This window comes from Mobula hypostoma, chromosome 5, assembly GCF_963921235.1.
Source record: "Mobula hypostoma chromosome 5, sMobHyp1.1, whole genome shotgun sequence".
Classification (NCBI taxonomy): Eukaryota; Metazoa; Chordata; class Chondrichthyes; order Myliobatiformes; family Myliobatidae; genus Mobula; species Mobula hypostoma.
In genome coordinates, this window is record NC_086101.1 from 18,156,511 (window position 1) to 18,183,838 (window position 27,328).

The 27,328-nt window shown below is 41.5% G+C and overlaps 1 protein-coding gene across 4 annotated transcripts in view; it reads left to right on the forward strand.

Annotated features, from left to right (window-relative positions):
* abcf1 (ATP-binding cassette, sub-family F (GCN20), member 1) overlaps positions 1 to 27,328 on the forward strand; it is a 64,132-nt gene that overhangs the window by 30,054 nt on the left and 6,750 nt on the right. For all 4 annotated transcript variants that reach the window (XM_063048125.1, XM_063048127.1, XM_063048124.1 and 1 more), the window contains 12 exons: positions 116 to 229; positions 747 to 869; positions 1,780 to 1,880; positions 5,249 to 5,334; positions 6,460 to 6,599; positions 9,523 to 9,671; positions 10,548 to 10,631; positions 11,513 to 11,637; positions 20,501 to 20,613; positions 21,752 to 21,923; positions 22,555 to 22,629; positions 25,144 to 25,214. In XM_063048125.1, the coding sequence (XP_062904195.1) occupies positions 116 to 229; positions 747 to 869; positions 1,780 to 1,880; positions 5,249 to 5,334; positions 6,460 to 6,599; positions 9,523 to 9,671; positions 10,548 to 10,631; positions 11,513 to 11,637; positions 20,501 to 20,613; positions 21,752 to 21,923; positions 22,555 to 22,629; positions 25,144 to 25,214 (1,353 nt within the window). The remainder of the gene's footprint in view (positions 1 to 115; positions 230 to 746; positions 870 to 1,779; positions 1,881 to 5,248; positions 5,335 to 6,459; positions 6,600 to 9,522; positions 9,672 to 10,547; positions 10,632 to 11,512; positions 11,638 to 20,500; positions 20,614 to 21,751; positions 21,924 to 22,554; positions 22,630 to 25,143; positions 25,215 to 27,328) is intronic.

Sequence of the window (27,328 nt, forward strand, 5' to 3'; positions counted from 1 at the left end):
ATTTGGAACTGATTAGAACGGGGATTGATCCCTACCCATGAGACTAGTAGTCTGGGTATAAAATGTACCAATGCACTGAATAAGAACAATCTTTTTGTGCTTCCTAATACTGCAGAATGAAGATGATGTGGATGAAGTGGAGGAGGAAGGAAAGGGAGAAAACAAAAAGGCAGCAGATGACAAATATGCTAATTTAAGTAAGAAAGAGAAAAAGAAAATGAAGAAACAGGTAAGATCGGCAAATTACTTTAAGTACTAATTTTTATTTTGCTTTCCTAAGCAAAGTTTACAGTCAGTTTACGGATTCAGCAATAATTATGATGTATAGGTATGTAAATAAGTCCTCTTCATGGGTTTTGCACCAAACATTAAAATAACAGAGGAATTGTTTTGCTGCAATGCCTTGGTTAGTTTTTTAACTTGTGCAAAGATCAATAAGTTGCCCCCACTATAATTTCTTATTAAAACTAACTGTTGTAGAAACTCAACGGGTTGGGCAGTATCCATCGAGAGAATGAATGGTTGACATTTCGGATCGAGACCGTTTAATCTGGAGCATGCACATTCCAGCTTTTGCACAGTCTCTAGTGTTTCCTTATTAAAAGTATCAAGTGTCTGAACCCTAACTAGTTGTTGGATAAGCCAGCATTGATTAAACCCAGAAAAGTTATTCCTGAAATTTTTTACTTGGATTATCTATTCCAGAAAAATTTAGTATCTACATTTGTTTCTCTTCATCTTCTCAGATGGAATTTCAACGGCAAGTGGACATACTAAAAGCTTCAAATGATGCGGAGGGTGACTTCTCTGTGTCACAAGCTGAGCAGTCATCAAGACAAGCAATGCTGGAGAACGCATCAGATATCAAGGTGCCTATTATAAAGTCTGATTTTGCAGGGTAGTGGAACCATTAAGCTGTTTTAGATTTCATTGTCTGAGCATGAAGCGCACAATATCACAGGGAATCTACTTATTGAGACAAGTCAGCTCTGCTGGAGTAGACAAGCTGGGATGGAAATGGAAAGGCTGAAGAACAATTTTCAGCACTCTGAAGGGAGTGTAGCTTAGTAGAAGCCAAGGATACATACAATTTCTCTTTTCAATCCCCTTGGTGTGCTAATTGCCTGACATATACACAAATGTGGGTCTTGTTTGGCTTCTGATTGATAAGAATGCTGTTTAATTTCTATCTCTTTCCAAAACTCATGTTAAATGATGGTTGGATCTCTCATTCATGGTTTTGGGAAATACCACTCATTTAGATTTGATTTCTTTGTTCATTTTGCCTCTGCCAATATTCCTCCTGGTACTCATTACAACAAAAATAGGCCAGAAAGGTATAGATTAGATTTAAGCCATTCGGCCCATTGCGTGTACTGCCATTGGATCATGGCTGATTTAAGACCATAAGACATGAGAGCAGAATTAAGCCATTTGGCCCATTAAGTCTGCTCTGCCATTTAATTACGGCTGATTTATTATCCCCCTCAACCCATTTCTCCTGCTGTCTCCTGATGCCCTTACTAACAAGGTCCTACCAACCTCCACTTAAAGTACACCCAATGACTTGGCCTCCACAACCACCTGTGGCAATGAATTCCACAGATTCACCACTCTCTGGCTGAAGAAGTTCCTCTATCTGATGGGATGTCCTTCTACTCTGATCCTAGACTCATCATGGCTGTTATTGTGACTATTTGAGCCTCATCTTCAATGCCACCCAAAACCCGTGCGGTCAGTTTGCATTGCTCGTAATGAAACCATGTTTGTAATTTTCAGCTGGAAAGGTTCAGCATCTCAGCTCATGGGAAAGAACTGTTCGTCAATGCTGACTTGTACATTGTGGCTGGGAGAAGATATGGTCTGGTTGGACCTAACGGGTAAGTTGGAAAATGAGGCTTCTTGAGAACTTTAACCTGAAGCAACCAGGACTCTTCTGGAGGAACTCAGCGGATTGAATAGCGCCTGTGAAGAATGGGGAAGGAGTTTTCAATGCAAGGTTTCAACCCAAAATGTCAACAATTACAGATGATGCTCAACCTGCTGAGTTCCTCCAGCAGATTGTTTGTTGCTCCAGATTCTGGCATCTTCAGTCTTTTGTGTCTCAATGCTTAAGCAGTTTTTAGTTTAATAGGGAAAAATGTACCTCTTGCATTTGTCAACTTTATAATAGGCTTGCATGTGTTTATTTATGGCGGCACAGTTGTGTAGCGGTTAGTGTAACTCTTTATAGTGCCAGAGAAAGCGATTATGATTCAATTCCCCCACTGTCTGTAAGGAGTTTGTACTTTCTGTTGGGTGTCCTCCGGGTGCTCTGGTTTCCTCCCACATTCCAAAGTTGTACTGTTAGGGTTAATAAGTTGTGGGCATGCTTTATTGGTGTCAGAAGCATGTCGACAGCATGTCTGTCCCCAGCACAATCCTCGGACTGTGTCAGTTAACACAAGCAGCTCATCTCACTGTTTCGATGTACATATGTCGAATAAAGCTAATCTTTAATCTTGTATTGGTGTCAAGAATAACTATTGTAACAATTATCTGCTGTTATTATGGTGTAAAGAGTTATTGTGCCATGTAGAGTAATCCCTTGGCTGTTACACAGATTTAGTGCTGATGAATCGTGCATTATTAACACTGGAATAAATCTTAACAATGTGTCCCACTCCGCCCCTCCACTTAACTTTATATTAAAGATCATGGGGTGCTACTCAAGGAAGGGCTGGAGTGTTTGCCTCAGGGCATTCGCTCAGGGCATTGTTTTCTGATTGTGGGCCCAGCTCTGCAAACTGCTACTTTGATTGCTCAATTGCAAATAGTTTAAGAGCTCCCAGAAACATGGTACAAACTGGTTTCAAAGTTAGGAACAAGGGAATATCTCCTGAATATGAAAGCTATCTCTTTCACCTGGCAAGTTGGACATACTTTTGCCTGTCAAAGGATAGTAAAAATTTGAGTTATTTCCATGAAAGGGTCAATTAACATAGAAACATAGAAAATAGGTGCAGGAGTAGGCCATTCGGCCCTTCGAGCCTGCACCGCCATTTATTATGATCATGGCTGATCATCCAACTCAGAACCCAGCCTTCCCTCCATACCCCCTGACCCCTGTAGCCACAAGGGCCATATCTAACTTCCTTTTAAACATAGCTAATGAACTGGCCTCAACAGTTTGCTGTGGCAGAGAATTCCACAGATTCACCACTCTCTGTGTGAAGAAGTTTTTCCTAACCTCGGTCCTAAAAGGCTTCCCCTCTATCCTCAAACTGTGACCCCTCGTTCTAGACCTCCCCAACATCGGGAACAATCTTCCCGCATCCAGCCTGTCCAATCCCTTTAGGATCTTATACGTTTCAATCAGATCCCCCCTCAATCTTCTAAATTCCAACGAGTACAAGCCCAGTTCATCCAGTCTTTCTTCATATGAAAGACCTGCCATCCCAGGAATCAATCTGGTGAACCTTCTTTGTACTCCCTCTATGGCAAAGATGTCTTTCCTCAGATTAGGGGACCAAAACTGCACACAATACTCCAGGTGTGGTCTCACCAAGGCCTTGTACAACTGCAGTAGTACCTCCCTGCTCCTGTACTCGAATCCTCTCGCTATAAATGCCAGCATACTGTTCGCCTTTTTCACTGCCTGCTGTACCTGCATGCCCACTTTCAATGACTGGTGTATAATGACACCCAGGTCTCGTTGCACCTCCCCTTTTCCTAATCGGCCACCATTCAGATAATAATCTGTTTTCCTATTTTTGCCACCAAAGTGGATAACTTCACATTTATCCACATTAAATTGCATCTGCCATGAGTTTGCCCACTCACCCAACCTATCCAAGTCACCCTGCATCCTCTTAGCATCCTCCTCACTGCTAACACTGCCACCCAGCTTCGTGTCATCCGCAAACTTGGAGATGCTGCATTTAATTCCCTCATCCAAGTCATTAATATATATTGTAAACAACTGGGGTCCCAGCACTGAGCCTTGCGGTACCCCACTAGTCACCTCCTGCCATTCTGAAAAGGTCCCGTTTATTCCCACTCTTTGCTTCCTGTCTGCTAACCAATTCTCCACCCACACCAATACCTTACCCCCAATACCGTGTGCTTTAAGTTTGCACACTAATCTCCTGTGTGGGACCTTGTCAAAAGCCTTTTGAAAATCCAAATATACCACATCCACTGGTTCTCCCCTATCCACTCTACTAGTTACATCCTCAAAAAATTCTATGAGATTCGTCAGACATGATTTTAGATTGATAGATTTCAATTACAGAGGTAGTACTTTGGTTATGAATCATAAATCACATTGGTGAAACTGGCTTGAGACCTCTTGCTGCTTCTGTATCTGGCTTCCTTTGCTTCTAAAGCTCCTTAGATCATCCAAGGGGCATGGAATTTCCCCACATAAATGCAAGTATTTTCTTCTGAATATTAACAAACTTACCAGCTTGTGGTAATTTCTATAGCAGGAAGTAGCACTAAATTAGGTAACCCTTTTATTGAGCCAAACATTCCCTTACTATTTTGGTTACCCTGTTATGGGAAAGTGTTAAGCTAGAAAGAGTGCAAAGATGATTTACAAGAATGTTGCTGGGACTTCAAGGCCCGAGTTGAAAGGAGAGGCTAAGACTTTGACCACGGGAGAATGAGGGGTGACCTTACAGAGGTCTATAAAGACATGAGAGATGTAGGTGGGGTGAATTCATGAATTCCCGCCCCCCCCCCCAAGGAAAGGGAATCAAAAGCTAAAGGGCATAGGTTTAAGGTGGGAGGAAATGATTTAAAGGGGATCTCAGGTAACTACACAGAGGATGATATGTACACGGACTGAGCTGCCGGGGCAGCAGTTGGGACAAGTAGAGTCACATTTTAGACATTTGGACAGGTGTGCTTTTTGGAAAGGTTGGGTGGTACATGAGCCAGATGGGACTAGTTTAAGTGGGTATCTTGGTCAGTTGGGTTGAACAGCCTGTTTCTGTTCTGTATTACTAACACCAGCTGAATTTGAACTTGTGCACAGAGCAGCCATTTACTTCCATAATTAAAGAAATCTTCAAGAGATAAGGGGAATTCCAATAGTTTCTGTTCAGCAAACATGGAGTGCGTGCCTTGATCAATGGAAGCTTTGGTGAAAACCAAACTCTCTTGGCTATTCAGAGGTGTAGTACAGGCCCTCAAAATTCCCACTTTTTAAAATTTACTCTTGAAAATGTGGATTGATACACTGAAGTTTTCCCTTCTTTTGCAGCAAGGGTAAGACAACACTGTTGAAACACATCCAGAATAGAGTACTGAACATCCCACCCAACATTGACGTGCTCCTCTGTGAACAAGGTGAGCTGAACCCATATTATTTGTGTGACCATGGTGTACCTGGCAAATGTTCCTGCATGGATATTGAGAGTAGATGGGCAGGCTTTATTATCTGTTAACTGCCGTTCCCAAACAGTTTGCATTTCTCTGTATAAAGCCAACTTTGGTGCCATTCTGCAAGTTTGGCTTTCAATGTTCCTTCCAGATTATATATAAAGACAGTAGGATCCATATATATTTCAATCGCAGTTATTTGTTGCTTTTAGTGGCGCGTGAATCCAGAATGCACTTTGATAGGGCAGTGGGGCTGGTAAAGGTGTACACATTAAACAGTACAACACAGGAACGGGCCTTGCAGTCTGTAATGTCTGCACTGAATATGCTTTAAGAATTGAGAGATTAAACTAAATCTTTTCTGCCTAAACATGATCCATATCCGTCTATATCCTGCATGTTCATGTGTTCCATGTACTAGCAGCTGCTTAAACACCACGGTTGTGTCTGCTTCCAGGTATCTTCCACTCTGTAATTAAAATTGTATTGCCCTGCACAACTCACCTTAATGATGTTCCCTAGTACTTGAAATTTCTACCTCTGAATGTCTACCCCCTCATGTTATAAACTTCTATCTGACGTCCACTTAGCTCTGGTGCTCCAGGGGAAACAATCCAGGTTGGTGTGTTTATTTACTTAACAATACAGCTTGGATTAGGCCCTTCCGGCCCTTCAAGCCCCGTTGCCCCAGCAACCCCGACAAACCCAATTAACCCTAACCTAGTCATGGGACAGCTTACAATGACTCAATACGACAGCTTACAATGACTCAATACGACTTTGGACTGTGGGAGGACCTGGAGAAAACCCACTGGAGAATGTACAAAGACTCCTTAAAGAATGACACCGGAATTGAACTGCGGAACGTCCCGAGCTGAAATAGTGTCATGCAAACCAGTACGCTACCATGGTGCCCCAACCTCTATGGCTAAATCCCTCTAATCCCCCCCCTCTAAAGCCCCCTGTGATGGGGCAACTAGAACTGAACACAGTGCCCCAAGATTTGGCATGCAAGGAGTGGTTGTTGAGAAGCTTCTGCTTCACTCGGGAGTGAGGCACTCAGTTAATAAATCTTGTGGAATCTCTCCTCAGAGGTGAAGGCTGATGACACAGCAGCAGTCGATGCCGTCCTGAAAGCCGATACAAAGAGGCTGAAGCTTCTGGAAGAAGAGCGCCAGCTCCAGAGTCTCTTAGAAAAAGGCGATGACCGCGCTGGTGAAAGACTGCAGAAGGTGAGTGCTCAAGCCTTGGGCAACTTCAACATTCAATCTGACCAACAGACCTCAATCAATAAGGAGAGGCACCAACACCACCTCCACCACAATTACTCTAAACATTGCTCTACAAGGTTGTGTCCTTGGCCCCTACTCTACTCCCTGAACGGTCATGACTACATGGCCAGATCCTGCTCTAACTCCATCTACAGGTTCGTAACTGATACCACCACAGTGGGACAAATCTCAGATAACAATGAGTCAGAGTACAGGAAGGAAATAGAGAGCCCAGTGACATGATGTCATGACAACAACCTTCCCCTCAACGTCAACAAAAGAGCTGGTCATTGACTTCAGAAAGGCGTTTGGTACATAGTTACTGCTCACATCAACAGTGCTGAGGTTGAGAGCTTCAGGTTCCTAGGTGTGAAAATCATAAATAGCACCTATCACATTCTAGCTGTCCTGACGAAGGGTCTCGGCCTGAAACGTCGACTGCACCTCTTCCTAGAGATGCTGCCTGGCCTGCTGCGTTCACCAGCAACTTTTATGTGTGTTACATTCTAGCTCTCCTCGTTCCCTCCCCGTCCCTCCAACTTTTTATTCTGGCATCTTCCCCCTTCCTTTCCAGTCCTGAAGAAGTCTCAGCCCAAAATGTTGAATATTTACTAATTTCCATAGATGCTGCCTGACCTGAGTTCCTCCAACAGTTTGTGTGTGTTGCTTTAGATTTGCAGCATCTGCAGATTTTCTGTCGTTTATCAATAGCCTCTCCTGGTCTAATCCAGCTGAGCTGAGGCCTCCGTTGGTCAGAGTTGACCATAGATGTTGCATCCAGTGCGTTTAGATATGCAGGCCGGGCCAGTCCAGTATGGAGAGCAAGCTTTTGCCCATGTAGCAAGCATCCCCTCTCCACGTAGCTGACGAACCCAAAGAAACGGCAGCAGCAGTGTCGCAGGAGTTGCCAGTCAGCACTGAATGTAGGGCTGTCTTAGGGGCACTTTTCCCTCGGTTTACTCGTGAAGCCTTTCCCATGGAGTTGGGTATAGCAGCGTAGTAGTGGAGGTTTGAGATCAGAGGTTTCCTTCTAGATGAACTGCCAACCATGGCTGACAAGCCCCACCTGCCAAATGATCTAATCTACATAACAGGTAATTACATTGGTAGAACTTGGATGTCATAGCATTAGTGCCAACTCATCAACCCACTTTGTCTTGTATTCCGTGTCATCGGCATTCCTGATGTGGTGCGCAGTTGTCAGATCCAAGTTCAAATTTATTGCCATTCATCCATGCACATATACACAGATAAATGAAACATTCCTCGGGCTGAGGTGCAAAATGCTAATATAGTCACACGCAGGACGTATAGTTACGATCAGAATATACTGTCGCAAAGTAATGTGAGCACAGGTCCCTGAGTGGCCTGGCCTGAAGATGGACAGGTTGACATGAAGTGTGAGGTGCAGTTTATGTAAGACAGTATAATGTTACTGGCACGATTATAATAAAACAATATAATAACGTATGTGGTCCATGCTGTGGTAAAGAATGCCTAGCGTAGAAGTTGTCCATTTGGGCCCTTATTTCTGCTCCTTTCTGATATTTATGAATCTGGTGTTTATCTGCCTGAAAACTGAAGGGTTTTGGAATGTTCGGTTGATCAAACCATATTAAAGTTTTAAAGCAATCTGTCACATCACCCTTTTTCTTCCACTTTTCAAAAGAAAGCCCTCAACACATTCATTAATTTTAAATCAGTGTTGTAACTCCTGATGTGTGTCTGTTGTGATTCACCAGGTTTGTCAGTTCTTGCTGAATGTAAACTGGTGGCTCTTGGGGTTTGTGTTGTCTTCCTCTTTGCATTATTTACCATTTGTTTACACGTGGGGAGCATTCATTTCCATAGGGACTGTGTTCTGCTTAGCAGCCAGTTAGATCCCTCAGGGAAAAAAATTTACAAAATTTGCTAGAGGAACTCAGCAGGTCCGGCAGCATCTACAGAGGGAAATAACCCTTCATCAGGACTGGACAGGATGGGGATAGAAGCCAGGATAAGGTGGTGCTGGAGGAGAGTGGGGACGGAGTACAAGATGGCAGGTGATATTTGAGACAACGTGAGAGAGAGGTAGGTGGGGGAGGGGGTTGAAATGAGAAGCTGGACAAGGTAAAGGGCTGAAGAAGGAATCTGATAGGAGAGGAGAGTGGACCATGGGTGAAAGGGAAAGAGGGCACCAGAGGGAGGTGATGGCAGGTGAGGAGAAGAGGGAAGCCAGAATGAGGAATGGTGGGGGGGGTGCGGGGGGGGGAATAATTACCATGTTAGAGAAATTGATTTTCTTTCTATCAGGGTGGAATCTGCCCAGGTGAGGTGTTACTCCTCTAGCCTGGGAGTGGCTGTAGAGGAGGCCATGAACCAGAAATGGGGAGAACAATTAAAATGGGTGGCTACTGGGAAATCCTGCCTGCTTTGGTGGATGGAGCGAAGTGGTCTCCCAATCTACGTCGGCTCTCACCAACGTAGAGGTGACTACACCAGCAACACCACTCGCACATGAACTGTTTCCTCACCTGGAAGGACTGAATGGGGCCCTGAATGGTGGTGTGGGAAATGGTGTAGGGACAGCTGTAACAATGAGCCATTTGCAGAGAGAAGTGCCAGGAGGGAGATCAGTGGGGATAGTGTTCATGACCCACGTTGATTAAAAGAATAAAAAGTGGGCAAGGTTCATTAACCGCACAGAACAAGGAACAGAAACAAAGTAATGCTTGTCTGCAAGAAGATCAGATCTGCTACTTATTCAGATGAGTTCTGATAAGTAGCAAGTACCTCTTGTGTCACACAAGTTCCAGGCAATGAATGTCTCCAGCAAAAGACTGTACCTGCACCCTGCTGTTCAGTGGCATCCTGGTCACCATGGTTCAACCACACTCTTCTGCAGGTGTACGAGGAGCTGCGTGCCACGGGTGCTGCTGCTGCGGAAGCTAAAGCCCGCCGAATCCTGGCAGGTTTGGGTTTCACTCCCGAGATGCAGAACCGGCCCACCAAGAAATTCTCTGGAGGCTGGAGAATGCGTGTCTCTCTGGCTAGGTAAGGACAATGCTGAAAGAACGGTGCATTTTATAGAAAGACTGCTTCTGTGCAGAGCTGCTTGGGTTTAGGGTTACTCCTTTAAATTGAATTATACAGCACAGAAGCAGGTCCTTCAGCACAACTGTACCACGCAGAGCAAAGTGCTGAGCCAAGCAAGTGCCATTTGCCTGTCTGGCCCATATCCTGCTAAATCTTTCCATATACTGTACCTGTGTACTATAAATGCCTTTTAAATGTTATCTTTACCTACCTGTCCACTTCATTGGTCAGATTGTTCCATACTGTATACCCACCAACTGATGGACTAATGGCCTAAATCAGCTCCTATATCTCATCGAACCTTTGAAAAATTTGTCCTTGAATTCCTTTAAATGTTTCCCTACTCATCATAAACCTATGCCCTCTAATTTTTGAGCCCCTTTCTGTGTCCATTCATCTCATCTATGCCCCACATAATTTCATATAAGATTAATACACCTCTAACATCAATTGTAGAATTGTTTTTATCTGTGGATTACACGAATAAATGGTGACAGTTGTGCATAAAATAAGGATGGAATGATGGCTACGCAGTTTGCATAAGGCTTTACAGTGCAGTTTGTAAGATCGGATTTTAATTCCCACTGCTGTTTGTAAGGAGTTTGTATGTTCTCCCTTTCGCCGTCTGGATTTCCTCTGGGTTCTCCAGTCTTCCACATTAAACAGACTTGTGAGTTAGGGATAATAAATTGTGGGCTTGCTATGTGGGTGCCAGCATAGCAAAGTTATGTGGGTGACATTTGAGAGGCGCTACCAGCACAATCCTTGATGCAAAATACATATGTTTCAATGTACATGCGCCTGTGTCCTTATGGTGTCCTTTATCTTTGTTAGAGCCTTGTTTATGGAGCCAACGTTACTGATGTTGGATGAGCCCACAAACCATCTGGACCTTAATGCGGTCATCTGGCTTAACAAGTAAGTTTATGACTTTATAACCTGCAGAGTCATTAATGTTTAAAGTTTCAGAATCAATACTCAGTACTTCCTCAAACTACAACCAATGAGCCATGAATCTTTGAACAGGTGATGAGGATCTATTTCAAATATAATCACACCTGGTATTTTGGTGATCCATTAAATTGTGTATCTTGCACATTGAAGTCAAACAGTTCAATAGGCATAGGTATGAGAACAGTTCTCCCAGTTGATGTGGTCGAGCTACTTTGCCAAGTCACGTCAATTGATTTTGGTCCTTCATGGATTGGGCATGGTTTTGGGATTATCAGACACTTTGCTTTCACTTTGACACAGCATGCAGAGGTGCTGCATCCTCAGACACTCCCACAAATACTGACAAAGGAACCCATTAAAGTTGATATTCAAGTTGCCATTCACAGATAACCAGTGGAAAATCTCCTCTCCTTGAAGTTCCTTTGGAAGAAGTTCTGATGTTCAGAACATACGCTATTGCATTAATGTGGCTTGAAAGTTGTTTAAAGGTTCTCTCCTGATGGTCAAGCACCATTCCTGCTTCAGATGGCATTATCAAACTGTTGATTTTCAGAATGTAATAAAATCAAGCTTGCTTGGATTGCAGCAAGCAAATCAGACTGTTCCTAAACCTAATGTTTGTGCGACGTCTATCTGAAATTGAAGCAGTATAAAAGCAGAATCTGAAATGTCATTTTCTCTCTTCCGTACACTACCCACGGCAATAAATCTAGTTACTTTCTGGTTAAGTTGGGAGTTGTGCCCACTCCTGGAGGAATAGAGTGTAACAATAATATACTGGGAACTGCCTTTGTATGTCTCCTTTTATATACCTTTTGAGATCCACTTATGTGTCTCCTTACCAGCTATCTGCAAACCTGGAAGAAGACGCTGCTCATTGTGTCCCACGACCAAGGTTTCCTGGATGATGTCTGCACAGATATCATTCACCTGGACATGCAGAAGCTCTTTTACTACAGAGGGAACTACAGTAAGTGATGAGCAATGAGGATGATTTTGGGCTTTGAAGTATGCTTTTTGGGAAATGCTTGGACAGATTTGATCTTGCCATGAATGCAGGTCATTTCAAAGTTGACCAAACGTGTTATTCATCAAATAGGTGAAAGTGAAGAGTTCGCAAACAAGCGAAAAGTGTCAGGAAAAGCAAAGTTGTAAGCATGAGTGTGGGGAACAGGAAACCAAGCAACGTGCTAGAAAAATTAAATCAAGAACTGGAAACGCTAAGTTTGCTCCTTGCAGAAGCTGTTGTTGATGTTTCTTTTTGACAGTCAGCCAGTAAGAGACACGATCTTTAAAAGGGAGGAATGGAAAGTAGAATTCAAGTCAAGTCGTGATTATTGTCCCGTGTACAAGCACAGTGAGATCCAGGTACGATGAGAAATTTGCTGAGGAGACTTCCGGTAGCGCTCATGGAGTGAAGTCGCGTTCTTGACTCGCTCCATTACCTCTGAGTTTTTTTTCTCTATGGTCAGCTATACTTTAATTAACCATTAAGGCATCAATTTTTATAATACTTTGAATTAAACTGAATTCTCTGACAATTGGATGATACTTAGATCTGCTATGTCTAAGAACGGGAAAAACGGCAAGGATGGTAAACCTCCGGTTAAACCGAAAGCTACGGATCTCCCCCCGACTGAATCACCGGTGACTTTGAAAGCGATATCGGAGTTAATTCAGAGGGAAATTTCAACCTCTGTTAGGGAGATGATTTGTACGGAAATTGCAGGCTCTGTTAAAGACCTGATTCATACGGAAATCTCAACTAATTTCCAGAAAATTGCCGATTTAATTGATAAGATGCAAACATGTATTGCGGAACATCAGTCGGCTATATCTGATCTTCAAAAATTCGCGCAACAAAGTGAGCTTAAGATGGGGAAAATCGAAGAAACAATTAATGTAATGAAGAAGAAACTGGACTTTTTGACTTTTAAAAACTCTGACTTGGAATCTAGAATGCGACGGCAGAATTTACGAATGATCGGCGTGAGGGAAGCCATTGAAGCCAACAACCCCATGAAATATTTCTCTCAACTTTTAAAAGATGCATTCCCTACTGTATTTCCTGACCAACCACCGCTACTGGATCGTGTTCACAGAATCCCATCATACTCGTCTAGGTCAGATAGACCTAGGCATGTTATTTTACGTTTTCATTATTTTCAAGACAAGGAGAGACTGTTTCGATTCGCTCGATCTAAAGGTTTCATTGATTTTTCGGATCTTAAGTTCCGATTCGTGGAAGATTTCAGTAAACCAATCTGGGACCAACGGGTCCGTTACAGATCCGTGATGTCAGAATTCTATAAGATGGATTTAAGACCAGCGCTGCTGTACCCTGCACGTCTAAGGATTCGCTTGTTAGATGGAGCCCTTCGTTTTTTTGATTCTCCATCGGATGCCCAGAGTTATCTGGATCAACTTTCATCTTCAACATCTTAATTGCCTTTTTTTAATTATCTCCGTTGATCGGAGGCTGTGAATTGGTTGGTTTTAACTTTTCTGTGCCCTATTTGGGCAGAAAAGTTTACTTTTGATTTCTTAATATGGCTGCTAAACTTTCTTTTTAACTGCGTCATTTCTTTCTTTTCCCAGGGGATTCTGGGTGGTTACTTCCCTTTTGTCATCTTACGTATTTCCTGTGCGGCCTTAAATTTTGTAGTTTTTTAAAAAATTTTATTCTGTTTTGCTTTTTATAATCACTTTATGTTAATAATCCTATTTTTTTTTTGTTGCTGTGTCTATTCATGAGTTTGAGGTTTATTGTGGTTTTTTTTTAATATATATTTTCCGGCTTTTGTTCTGTTCTGTATGTATCTTAATTGAGCTAACTTTTTTTTACTTATTTTTTTACTGTTTTACAATTAGCTGATCTTTTTCATATTTATACCTTTTTTTTAGGGAGCGTATACCGGAAGTCATGGGGGTAGTTTTAGCGCTTGCTTCTTTCTGGCGGGTCTGCTTTAGATTTTGCCTTGGGGTCTTGGGGTGGGGGGTGGGGGGTGGTGGGAGGGGCTTCACGTTTTAGTTTGTTTCTCTTTGGGCTATATACATTATTGAAGTACTGGTTGCGTCCTTTTCCCCGGTATCTTTTGTATGTTCTGTTTCCTCTCCGGGTTTGTGGGTCGCGCCTATTGTCAATCCTCCTTGTTGTGGGTTGACTTTAGGATTTATGGAGTCTATTATTAATTTTGTCTCCTGGAATACTAATGGTCTTAATCATCCTATTAAAAGGAAAAAAGTTTTTAAAGTGTTCCGGAGACTTAAAGCACAAATTTTATTTTTACAAGAGACCCATGTACGGAGGGGGGACAGACTACGTTTTTTCAAATTCTGGAAGGGACAACAATTTCATTCGAACTCCAATGCTAAGATTCGAGGCGTCTCTATTTTTATAGATTCCTCAGTTACTTTTATACAACAGGATATTATCTCTGATCCGAATGGTAGATTTTTATTGGTTAGTGGTTTACTATTTAATAAAAAAGTAGTTTTGGTTAATGTTTATGCTCCTAATATGGATTGTCCGGAATTTTATAAATCATTGTTTGATCAGTTTCCGAATTTGAACGAGTTTTCATTGATTTGGGGCGGAGATCTTAATACCTGTTTATCTCCAGCTTTGGACCGTTCGGCTCCTTTACGGACTTTACCTAATAAATCTGCAAATTTGATTAATTTTTTCCTTTCTGATTCTGGGTCGACGGACATTTGGCGTTTTCTGCATCCTCAGGAAAAAGATTTTTCCTTCTTTTCACATGTTCATCATTCCTATTCAAGAATTGATTATTTTTTCATTGATTCTCGTCTCATTCCTTCAGTGATTAAATGTGATTATGATTCTATAACCATTTCGGATCATGCTCCACTTAAGCTTTCTATTAAAATTATGGCCAATATACCAAACAATAGACAATGGCGTTTTAATTCGCTGTTGCTTCAGGACTCGGACTTTGTTAATTTTATGAATGAACAGATTGAGCTTTTTTTTACAATTAACTATACAGAAGATATTTCGGTTAACACTCTTTGGGACACTTTTAAAGCCTATATTCGGGGTCAGATTATTTCGTATTCCGTTGCTTTGAGGAAGAAACAGAAGCAGGAGGAGATGGCAATTGTGGACAAGATTAAAGAAATTGATAAGAAATATGTTATGGCTCCTTCCGAGGAGCTATACAAACAAAGAACTGAACTTCAAATGGAACACAGTTTACTACTCTCGTCCTCGATTGTAAACCAATTAAAGAAAACAAGAAGTGATTTTTATGTTCACAGTGATAAAATTGGCAAGCTGCTGGCTAATCAATTGAAATCTAATTATGTTAAATCTCAAATCAATCAGATTTATAACCAAAATGATCGATTGATATTGGATCATGTGGGGATTAATCAAACCTTTTGTGATTTTTATTCTTCTTTATATCAATCAGAGTCTCCTCGAGATTCTAAATATATGAATGATTTTTTAGATAAGTTAGACTTCCCTCAGATTTCACAGGATATGTCTTCTTTATTAGATACTTCCATTACAATGGATGAGATTAAGAATGTTATTTTTTCTATGAATCTGGGGAAAGCTCCTGGCCCTGATGGGTTTACCGTTGAATTTTATAAATGTTTTGCTTCTTTATTGATTCCTTGGCTCTATAAGGTTTTTGAGGCTTCTTTGAAACTTGGTAAACTTCCGGAATCTTTTAATAGAGCATCAATTTCTTTAATACTAAAGAAGGATAAAGACCCTGCTCAATGTGCATCTTATAGACCAATATCTTTATTAAATGTTGATTCTAAAGTTTTTTCTAAGTTATTAGCAAATAGACTAGAAAAAGTACTTCCTTCTATTATTTCGGAAGACCAAACGGGTTTTATTAAAGGTCGTTACTCTTTTTATAATATTCGTACATTGTTAAATATCGTTTATACTCCCTCACAAAATGTTCCTGAGTGTGTTATTTCTTTAGATGCCGAGAAAGCTTTTGATAGAGTAGAATGGCCTTATTTATTTAAGGTGCTTGAAATGTTTAATTTTAGCTTGAAATTTATATCCTGGATTAAACTGTTATATTACTCCCCTGTAGCCTCGGTTCGTACTAACTCTTTAAACTCACCTTTTTTTCCTCTCTTTCGTGGTACTCGACAAGGCTGTCCTCTTAGTCCCCTATTATTTGATATTGCATTAGAACCTCTTGCAATTGCTATTCGAGAATCTTCAAATATTACTGGGATAACTCGGGGATTAAAGTCCCATAAATTATCACTCTATGCTGATGATTTACTTTTATATATTTCTAATCCTGAGAGATCCATTCCTGCTGTTTTAGAGTTATTAGCACAATTTGGTCTTTTCTCAGGTTATAAATTAAATCTTAGTAAGAGTGAACTTTTTCCGATTAATAAACATCTTCCCTTATATTATAAATTTCCATTTAAATTGATTAATAATTACTTTTCATATCTTGGGATTAAAATTACTTGTAAACATAAAGATTTATTTAAGACTAACTTTTTACCATTAATAGACCATATTACTCAACTTTCATCTAAATGGTTTCCCTTATATTTAACTTTGATTGGTCGTATTAATGCAGTTAAGATGTTTTTTTTTGCCAAAATTTTTATATGTGTTTCAGGCATTACCAATTTTCGTTCCTAAATCTTTTTTTGATAAAGTTGACTCTAAAATTTCTTCATTTATTTGGCAGAATAAGAATCCGAGACTGGGTAAAATACATTTACAGAAAGCTAAGAGAGATGGAGGTTTAGCATTACCTAACTTTAGATTTTATTATTGGGCTATTAATATTCGACATATGAAATTTTGGTTACTTGACCGGGACATACTATCTATTCCTAAATGGGTAGCATTGGAATTACAATCTGTTCAGGGTTATACACTTGGTTCTATTTTAGGTTCCTCTCTTCCTTTTGATTCGAAACGCCTTAAGCAGGTCTCTAACCCGATAGTTAAATATGCTTTGCGCATTTGGTTTCAATTCAGAAAACTTTTTGATCTTAATCAATTCGGGTTAGCGATTCCTATTCTAGGTAACATATTTTTTCCTCCCTCTTTTACGGATCGCGCTTTTCAAACTTGGAAGACTAAGGGTATTTTACGGTTTTTGGATTTATTTTTAGATGGTTCCCTTATGTCTTTTGAACAATTATCTAATAAATATAACTTATCAAGAATACATTTTTTTAGATATTTACAAGTTAGAAATTTCCTAAGTACTATACTTTCTTCCTTTCCAATGCTTCCTCCTATATATATTTTAGATTCGATAATTAACCTTAATCCATGTCAGAAAGGTGCATCGGCTATGATTTATAATATTATTATGAAACTTAGGAAAGCTCCATTTGATAAGATTAGGGTAGATTGGGAACAGGAATTGGGGCTTACCATTTCTGTGGATGATTGGGGGCAGATTTTACAATTAGTTAATACTTCCTCTATTTGTGCTAAACATTCCCTAATTCAATTTAAAGTGGTTCATAGAGCACATATGTCCAAAGATAAGTTAGCGCGTTTTTACTCGCATATTAATCCTTTCTGTGATAGATGTTCGGGGCAGATAGCCTCTTTAACTCATATGTTTTGGTCTTGCCCTACTTTGGAAACTTTTTGGAGAGATATTTTCAATATTATTTCTAAGGTATTAAATATAGATATCTCTCCTCACCCTATTACTGCTATCTTTGGACTACCTAAAATTTCTAGTAATCTTTCCCCTTCAGCCCGTAGAATGATTGCATTTCTTACTTTAATGGCGAAAAGATGTATTTTACAACATTGGAAAGAGCTTAATGCTCCAACTACCTTTTTTTGGTTTTCTCAGACGATTTTATGTTTGAATTTGGAGAAAATTAGAAGTAACCTTTATGATTCTTCATTTAAATTTGAACAGATTTGGGGACCTTTTATTCGATATTTTCATTTAATGTAATATTTACCCTTCTTGTTTTTTTTTCACTGTTTTAATGGAGGTCGGGATTGAGGACGTGATTTTAAGTTTAACTCTGTTTGGTTTCAAGTTAGCCCATTGCTTTGCCTTGCTTTTAGTTAGTTGCACGGTGGGTTTTCTTTTGGGGGTTTTTTTTATTTTTTTCTTTTTTTCTATTGATATATATAAAATTTAGTATACTATTATGTTATCTTGGTTTCTTATGCTTAAATTACATTGTAGTATTTTCTTTTTGGTATTGTTATCTTTTGGAATTTTATTATACTTTAACATTGTATTAATGTTTATATGGCTTACCTTTTTTGTATACTTACTCAATAAAAAGATTTAAAAAGAAAAGAAAGAAAGAGAAATTTGCTTGAAGCAGCTTCACAGATGTCAGGCAGCACATAGAACATAAATTATACAAGACACGTTAAAGAATTTACACTAATGTCTTGCTTTGTACAACACAGAAGTCCATGGTAGTGCAAGAGGTGGTCTGCAGTTTCCTGTTGCTGAGGTAGGGTTAGGGTTATGCAGGTCAATTCAGGGACCAGGTGGTTGTAGGAATGTAGCTGTTGCCTAACCCAGATGGAGTGGGACTTCAGAGTACCTCCTGCCCTGTTGCTAGCAGAGAAAAGAGGGCATGACCCAAGTGTGAATCCTTGATAGATGCCATTTTCTTCAGTATTTCACTTGGATAGGTACATGGATGGGAGGGGTATGGAGGACTGTGGTTTGGGTGCACGTCTATGGGACTAGGTAGATCAATAGATGGGCAGAAGGGCCTAATTCTGTGCTGCTGTTCTGTGACTCTGACTAAAGGTGGGGATGACTGTGCCCATAATGAACCAGCTGTGTGCACTATTCTGAGCAACTTCTGTGTTCCTGTGCATCAGAATTTCCATACCCAGTGTGTGTGTTTGGGAAAGCCCCTGCACAAGATTAACACCACACATGATGCATAAATGAAAATACTGAAATAACAAAAGAGGTTGCATTGTAATCTGAGTAACTGAAGATGGTGTTTGAATGATTGCATGAACAGAATTATAATTTACATTTATATTAAATTATATAAATTGATATAATTTATAATTCTCACCTGCATCTCCTCCATTGTCTGGACATCCGCACTTACCCCATCTTCCCACAGCCTTAACTGGGATAGTTAAGAGACCCCATGGGCCTCTGCGTCCAACACATCATTCTCCACAACTTCCGCCATCTTCAACAGGATTCTACTACCAAACACATCTTTACCTCCCACCACTCTCCCCTTTCTGCAGGGACTGTTCCCTCCCCCACTAATCTCCATCCTGGGATGTATCCCTGCAAGCGACAGAAATGCTACACCTGCCTATTTATCTTCTCCCTCACCTCCATTCTGGGTCCCAAACAGGCCTTCTAGGTGAGGCAACACTTCTGCTAATCATTTGGGAGTTGTCTCCCGTATCTGGTGCTCCCGATGGGCCTCCTCTGCGTAGGAGAAACCTGTGATAAATTAGGGGACCGCTTTGTAAAGAGCCTCTGCTCCATCCGCCAAAAGTGTAATTTCCCTGTGGCCAACCATTTAATTCCTATCCCTGTTCTCCGTTCCGACATCTTGATCCTTGGCTTCTTTTGCCATGTTGAGGCCTCTCTCAGATTGGAGGAGCAACACCTCATATTCTGTCTAGGTAGCCTCCACCCTGATGGTATGAACATCAATTTCTCCTGGTAAAAATAATTTCCTTCCCCCTTCACTTTTTTATTCCCCCCTTTGGCCTCTTACTACTCCTCCTCCTCTGCCCCTTCTTTCCTTTCTCCCATAGTCTACTCTCCTCTTCTGTCAGATTCCTTCTCCAGTCCTTTATTTTTTCCACTCACCTGGCTTCAGTTATCATCTTCTAGCTAGCCCTCCTTCCCCTTCTTCCACTTTTTTATTCTGGCGTCTTCCTCCTCCTTTTTCAGTCCTGATAAAGGGTCTCGGCTGCAAATATCGATTATTAATTTCCATTGATGCTCCCTGACCTGCTAAGTTTCTCCAGCATTTTGTGTGTATTGCCTTGAATTATTACCAAATTGCTTTCTCCATTTAGCAGAATTACCTCTGAAGACTTTAATCTTTCTTTGCTTCTCTACTTCTCTCCATTATTACTGGGCATGTTCTCTGTTTGGCCCAAAGTTTTAGTCTCCTGCATTTACTTTTAATTTTATCTTTTATTTCTCCATTCCTCTTTTCTATTTTTTTTTCCCATCATTTCTCTCGCATAGTCACAAACTACAGAGGTCAGCCCATGTAGTCCGTATCAAACTGTTATTCTGCCCAGTTGGATCAACCCGCACCTGGACCATAGCCCTCCGTACCTCTCCCATACATATACCTAGTTGTCCAAATTCCTGTTAAATTTTGTGATCAAACCCACATCCATTTCCACAATTTTAGTGAACTGCCCAACAACATACTGAAGTGCCCTCCGGAAAGCTGACAGTGCCACATAATTGCATCCTTTTGGATTGTAAAATAAACTCAAATACTGGGAGAGTCAGAAGATGGTTGCAATTGAATTGACTCAAAATAAAGTTTGAGCTGTGAACAGCCATGATGTTTAACACAACAATGACAATTCAGAAGAGCAAAAGTCCAGAAATTTCCTGCTTTCCTCCCCTCAACTCCAAGCTCAAAAGAGAATTTGCGGCATCTTTGACGGATTTTGCCTTTCCCAGTTTTACTTCAGGTGATAGAGCAACAATTTGCATGATAGTAACAGGTATGAATAGTGGCCTGGAAGGGTATCCCCTCCTGCCTCAATTTACAGCTGTGTGTCGGTGTGCCTATGCACAGTCTCTGAGAAGTTCTGTGCTGTTTTTGATTCCTGTGCCTTGTGTATGTTCCAGATACCTTTAAGAAGATGTACCAGCAGAAACAAAAGGAACAGCTGAAACTCTATGAGAAACAAGAGAAAAGGCTTAAAGATCTGAAGGCAGGCGGCAAATCGACCAAGCAGGCAGTAAGTGGTTTGTGTGGAGTATTACATGTTGGCAATTCTTCCTGGAATACTTTATCTGTGATGGAAGAATTTGTACTTGTGACTTGAGACCAGATTTTTATGTTAAAATAGTCTCATCATTGTGGAGCACTTTCCCACCTTTTGCCTTAACCTCCATACTCCCGTTTCAGTTCAGCTCATGGCGCCTTCTACGTAGAACTTCATCCAAGGATTTTTGAAAATCCAGGTGCATATCATTTATTTTATTTAGAAGTGCAGCAGGGTAACAGGCCCTTCCGGCCCAGCCAGCCCACGCTGCCCAATTACACCCATGTGACCAACTAACCTCCTGACCTGTACATCTTCGGGATGTGGGAGGAAAGCGGAGGACCTGGAGGGAGCCCACGCGGTCACAAGGAGAATGTACAAATGGGGATTGAACCTGGGCCACTGGTGCTGTAATAACATTAAACCATTTGACCTTGGGCAGCACGGTAGCATTTTAAAAACCTGGATCATAAGTAAAAAAAAAAAGTGGATTAAAAGGAATTTTTAAAAAATCACAGAACAACTGTGGACGCTGGAAGCCTGAAATTAAAGGCTTCTGACAAAGGGTCTTTGACCCAAACTGTTAACTCTTTCTCTTTCCACAGATGTTGCCTGATCTGCTGAGAATTACTAGCATTTTCTGTTTGTATCACAGGAACAGAAATTGTCCTGTCAGTGTCTTCAGGCCTCTTTGGTTACTCAGAAAGGATTATAACACCTGATGGTGTCGTCTTCCCCTATTTTCCATTGGTTAATGTGACCATTGAAGGCACAGCAGATGGATGTAGTTTTACACAGACTTCTGTAGAACATTGTTTCATGTTCCATAGTAGAGCACTCCTTTGGCCAGTGACGTTCTTAGTAATTAAAGTAATCCCTTCTGCTGCACGTGGTCCCCATCCCTCCATTCTCTCCACATTCATGAGCCTATCTAAGAACCTCTGTAAAATATTTCATATCTGCCCCCACTGCAATCTCTAGCAGCACATTCCAGGCACCCACCACTCTGTATATGTATTAATATAAAAATCTGGCTGAGTGTCAGTTCATTTCAGTTCAATGAATGCTCTCATTCTTTAAGCTTCCTCCTCAAGCAAATTTTATTTTGCAGGAAAAACAAACCAGGGAGGCACTAACACGCAAGCAGCAGAAATGCCGGAAAAAGAACACAGACGAGGAGTCAAATGAAGCTCCTGAGCTTCTGAAAAGACCCCGGGAGTATACAGTGAAGTTTACATTCCCAAATCCGCCTCCGCTGAGTCCCCCTATCCTAGGACTTCATGGTAAGCGTTGGAGTGAATGAAAGAAACTCCGTTAAGATTTTCCCTTGGGCTACCTGGAATATCTCTTCTTCAGGCATACTCCCTTTTCACAGGGCAGGGCCTTCATTCCATAATAAGAAATAAACACAAATGAACTATTGGGCCCCTTAAACACCTCAGACCAGTGAATTTATGGCTGATCTTTCTATCTTGACTCTCTCTCTCTCTCCCCCCCCCCCCCACCTTATCAATCCCTTGATTCTCTTGATATCCAAATATCTAATGTTCTTTATCATGGTTATACCCAGTAGGTATCCCTAGGGAATATTTGGGAAGTGAAGCTCATCCAACTTATTTGTCAATTGTCTCTTTAACCTCCATAGTGATACTCTTTATTTGGGTTTTCTTACAGTGCAATGCTTCGCACCCCCAGATTCGGTTAAAAATGTACTTTTGTGCGCTCTCAGCACCTTCCATTTGTGTTCTTGGTTCATCTCAAGTCCATGAAATGCTTTACCTTTAACCTTTAGCAATCCCCCTTCCTGTCCTGTGCAGCCACTCCAGTATATTGTCCATTCCCAGTGCTCTCTGTGTACAAGGTTAATGGGGTGTTGTAGTCCTGAACTGATGCATTCTTTGTCTCAAATTCCAGCTGTAGATTTTGCATATGAAAACCAGAAGCCAATTTTCAAGAACCTGGACTTTGGTATTGACATGGATTCCAGGAGTAAGCATTCATTTTTACTTTCATTTAACTGTTGTTGAATGACTTAATAGCGAGAGATTTAATAGGAGCCTGAGGGACAACTCTTTCACCCATAGAGCGGTCAATATATAGAATGAGTTAAAAGATGAGTAGTTGAGGCAGGTACATTTTTAAAAAAAAAAGGAAACTTGAACACGTACATAAGAAAGGTTTAGAACTAGGGTGGCAAACCTATGGCACAAAAGTTTTTGTTGGCATGTGACATGCAGTGATTCTTTAAACCTCACCCATAATAAAAAGACGCATAATGATTAACCTTACTATCAAATGTCATAGTGAATGATTCAGTAACGGGGAATATGCTAAAGAATCCCAGCTTGAATGTGTTCATTTTCTTTTTATGGTTCCCCAGAAAAAGAAAAAAATTCCCATGGCACTTCAGAGAATTTCTTTAGAAGTTTATCACCAATTTAGGCACACAGTCTCAAAAAAAAAAAAAAATTTGCCTTCTATGGTTTAGATCAGGGGTTCCCAGCCTTTCTTATGCCATGGGCCCCTACCATTAACTGAGGGATCCATGAATCCTGGTTTAGAGGGATAGGGGACAAATGTGGGCAAATGGCAGTAGCATAGATGGGGAAGTGTGATTCTCTGACTCATGCATCATGTGATCCATTCTGCATGTGTGTGGCAACGTCAAAGTCACATGCTGTGTTTACAACACATCAATGAAATGCTGACTTCTCTATGTCCAATAAGAAGAAAGTTTACAGTGACACCCTCAAAGTCATATTGAGCAGTTTCCGCACTTTGGAATCCTTTCAGTGAAGACAGACAATCATCGCAAACTCCAGTCTATCAGGTTTTAACCAGCTGTTTGAAAATCAAGATTTCAAACTGGCTTAAATCTGGTAGTCTAATGAGGATCACTGGCCCATGCCTTCCTGTTCACCTACAGTGGGTCTGAAGGAGATGCTAGCAGTGCTGTTCCCACAAAATCCTCCAACACAGCATGTATTTCCCCAGCCATCGTCTCCCGTGAGGAGTCTCAGGCTATGCTTAAGCTCAGATTGGTGCATCGCACATCCAATACCAGCCACCCCAAACAAACACAGTACATGTGCTCCATTGTTAGGGGATTAGCGGACAAACTAGGGATTTCAAGGTACCTCCTTGGAAAGATCTAATGTCCTCTTCACCTCCTGGGGGTCCCTGCCTTCTGGATACTCAATGTACTGGGGTTTGAGGACTGTCTTTGCGTTTGGGTGGGGTAGGAGGGAGGCAAGGGGCTTGTCCTGCTGCTGTTTCACTGTTGTTCTGAGCATCATGGGCATGCTGTGTTGGCACTGGAATGTCTGATGCACTTGCTGGCTGCCAAGTCATTGGGTATATTTAAAGCAGAGGTTGATGGGTTCTTGATTAGTCAGGCTGTCAAAAGTTATGAGGAGAAGGCAGATTGGGAGGGATAATAAATCAGCCATGATGTAGTGACAGAGCAGACTCAATAGGCTGAGTAGCCTTATTCTGCTCCTTTGTCTTGTGGCCTTGAGGTCTCCTTCACCCACACCAATCCTTCCCCACCTTCACTGAATTCCTGATGAGGCTGCACTTGGGAGCATTGCATGCAGAACATTTTGGGTGGCACCAAGCTCCCCTTCAAGAGCAGTAGATACTTACCCAGTGGAAGGGTTGTATCGCCTTCCCTGATACCCACCTAGCCCCTCAAACCCCACCTGCCCTGTCTGTGTCAGAGGCATTGGATCCCACTTCAGTCTCAGAGCCCACAGAGGTGGAGCAAACACAAATTATCCTCCACTCTGAGGGAATGTCAAAAAGACAAGTTAAAATATTTTCAAGCTGAGTCGCAGGATGCATCTAATAAAGGACTTTGAATTTTACGTACAAAGACGTACGGGTTAATAGGTTAGTGCATACAAAAAGCTGGAGGAAATCAGCGGGTCAGGCAGCATCAATGGAGAGGAATAGACTGTTGATGTTTCAGATCGAGCTCCTTATTAAGGGTCTTGGTCTTAAATGTCAACTGTTTATTCCTGTATAGATGCTGCCTGACCTGCTAAGTTCTTACAGCATTTTATGTGTGTGTTACTCTGGATTTCCAGAATCTCTTGTGTTTTGGGTTGGTGGGTTACATGAACATAACTGGGTGACCCAGGCTTGTTGGTTTGGAAAGGGCTGTTAACCAAATAAATAAATGTCCTGATATCTTTGGCGAATTACACACTGCATCTTGTTAAAGGAATTATATAATTTACAGTTATAATAATTCGAGTGAATGTGTGTTTTAGGTTGAAATGTAGTCATGGTTGTTTAGCAACTCCTAAAAGACTTTGGCCTTTCTTTGATATTAATGGATGAGTGATTGCTGTGGTGAAGTTCAGGGGTTTTTAGTGACGTTGGATTTTGGCTTTCGCGTGACATCAGTTATTGAGTGGGGGAAAGAGGCTCGTTCCTGTGACTTGCAGTGAAAAGCCAGTGAACTCTTGCTGATGTGTCACCCTTCTTTCCTCCTCTCAGTTTGTATCGTGGGACCCAATGGAGTTGGGAAGAGTACGCTGCTGCTGCTGCTCAGCGGAAAGTTGACCCCTGTAAGTTGTGCTACGCCATCTACTCCTGCCAAGTGAACCACTGTCACAGAGCCTCATTCAGTAAGCTTAGACAACGAGAAATAAACATGAATAAATAATGGACCCCCTTGAACACTGAACCACTGATTTGCCACTTTAAGAGGGCAGCTGAGTCAGCCTCAGTGACTTCTGACGTATCGTGTCAGAGGGGATCCTGAAGGACTTCAGAGAGCATATTGGTTTCTTGTGGCATATGTGACACAGCATGGTGGCACAGCAGTTAGTGCAATCACTTCACAGCACCAGCCAACCATCACTTGTTCGGTGTTTGATTCCCACCACTGTCTGTATGGAGTTTGTTCATTCTTCGCATGAACACATGAATTTCCTCTGGGTGCTTCAGTTTCCTCTCACATTCCAAAATTGTATGTCTTAGGATTAGTAAGCTGTCAGCATGCTATGTTGTCATTGGGAGCCTGACGACACGTGCAGGCTGCCTTTAGAACAATCCTTGCACTGGGCTGGCTGTTGACACAAAAATGAAGCATTTCACTCTGTTTCAATGTACATGTGACAAGTAAAGCCAATCTCTTTATCTTTATAAATTGGTTCCATCGTGACACATTCCCGATGGTTGGCACAGACTCGGAAAAAGCCTGTTTCCATGCCGTGTCTCTGTAGGACTCGTCATAATAAATATGTCGAGACTTAATAAAGTGTATTAAAACATCGAATAGAAGGGTGTGAACTCCAGGTTTCTGGATTGACAGTCTGATAATGTAATTGTATTTTAATTTGAGGGCCTACGGGAACCAAATTCACTCATGGCTATCATCTGTCTCTCTTTGAGAGCCCCAGTCATTGATGCTTTATCGTACTGAGTTGTGACCTATCTTTTACACCTCCTTATGGATGGCATAGTGACACTGCCAGTGGAGCTCCAGTGACCTAAGTTCAATCCTGACCTCCGGTGCTGTCTGTCTGGAGTTTGTGGCTGGCTGGGTTCTCCAGTTTCTTCTCTCATCCTCTCACATTGGCTCCTGTGGATTGCCCCTGGTGTGTGGGTTGGTGGCAGCTGATGGGATTGTGGGGCGAATTAGTGTTGGAATAGGGTGCTCTGACACCTTGTGTTCCATCGCGGGATACGAAAATCCAAGAGTAGAATGCTGTCTAACTGTTCTATTAGAAGAAGGTAGTTTTGCGTGCTTCAGTTACTTAAAAACTATTCAAAACACTTCACAGACGTTGTACTGCTTGAAGGTGTTTGCAGGCAAATATGTCAGTCAATCTGCACCAATACAGATTAGTGGCTCCATCTGTTATACCTTCATCCTGGCTGCTCACCAGGAATGCTCTCTGCAGAGATAGTGAAGTGATAGAGAGGGAGGGTACATGCACATTGGATGCTAGCGCGAGCCAGATGAACAGCTTCCTGTGCTGCTGTTCTCTTTTTGAGTGGATATTAACAAGAGCAGCAGCATAATGGGGCTGCACGTAGAGCCACATGAGAGAAGAGTTGGATCCAGGAAAGTGTCACAATGGTACCAGTTTGTAAAGATGAGATTAGTTTTATTTGTCACATGTACTTCAGTTCCAGCGACCGAGATTCAATATTAACCTCCAGTATGATCTGTGCATTCCTTTATCTACTTGTTTATTTGTGTATTTACTGAGATGCAGCATGAATAGGGCCCTGCGGCGTTTCGAGATACACCACCCAGCAATTCCCGGATTTAATCCTTGCCTAATCACAGGAGAGCAATTACAATGACCAATGAACTTACAATGAACAATGTTAATGTCTTTAGAATCTGCAAGGAAATTGGAGCATCCGGAAGAAACCCACATGGTCACAGGGTGAATGTACAAACTCCTTACAGGCGACAATGGGAAATGAACCCGGATCACTGGTAGTGAAAGTTTTGTGCTAATCACTACATTACCATGCTCCCTAGGTCTCTGCGACCGTGTGGTTTTCCCCGGGTGCTCCAGTTTCTTCCCACATCCCAAAGACGTATGGGTCATAAGTGGCCACTGTGAATTGTCCCTAGTATAGGTAAGTGGGTGTTGAGTCGAAGAAAGTAGGCAGGGAAAAGAGAGGTGGATTAATCTAAATGGAAGAAGACACAATAAAT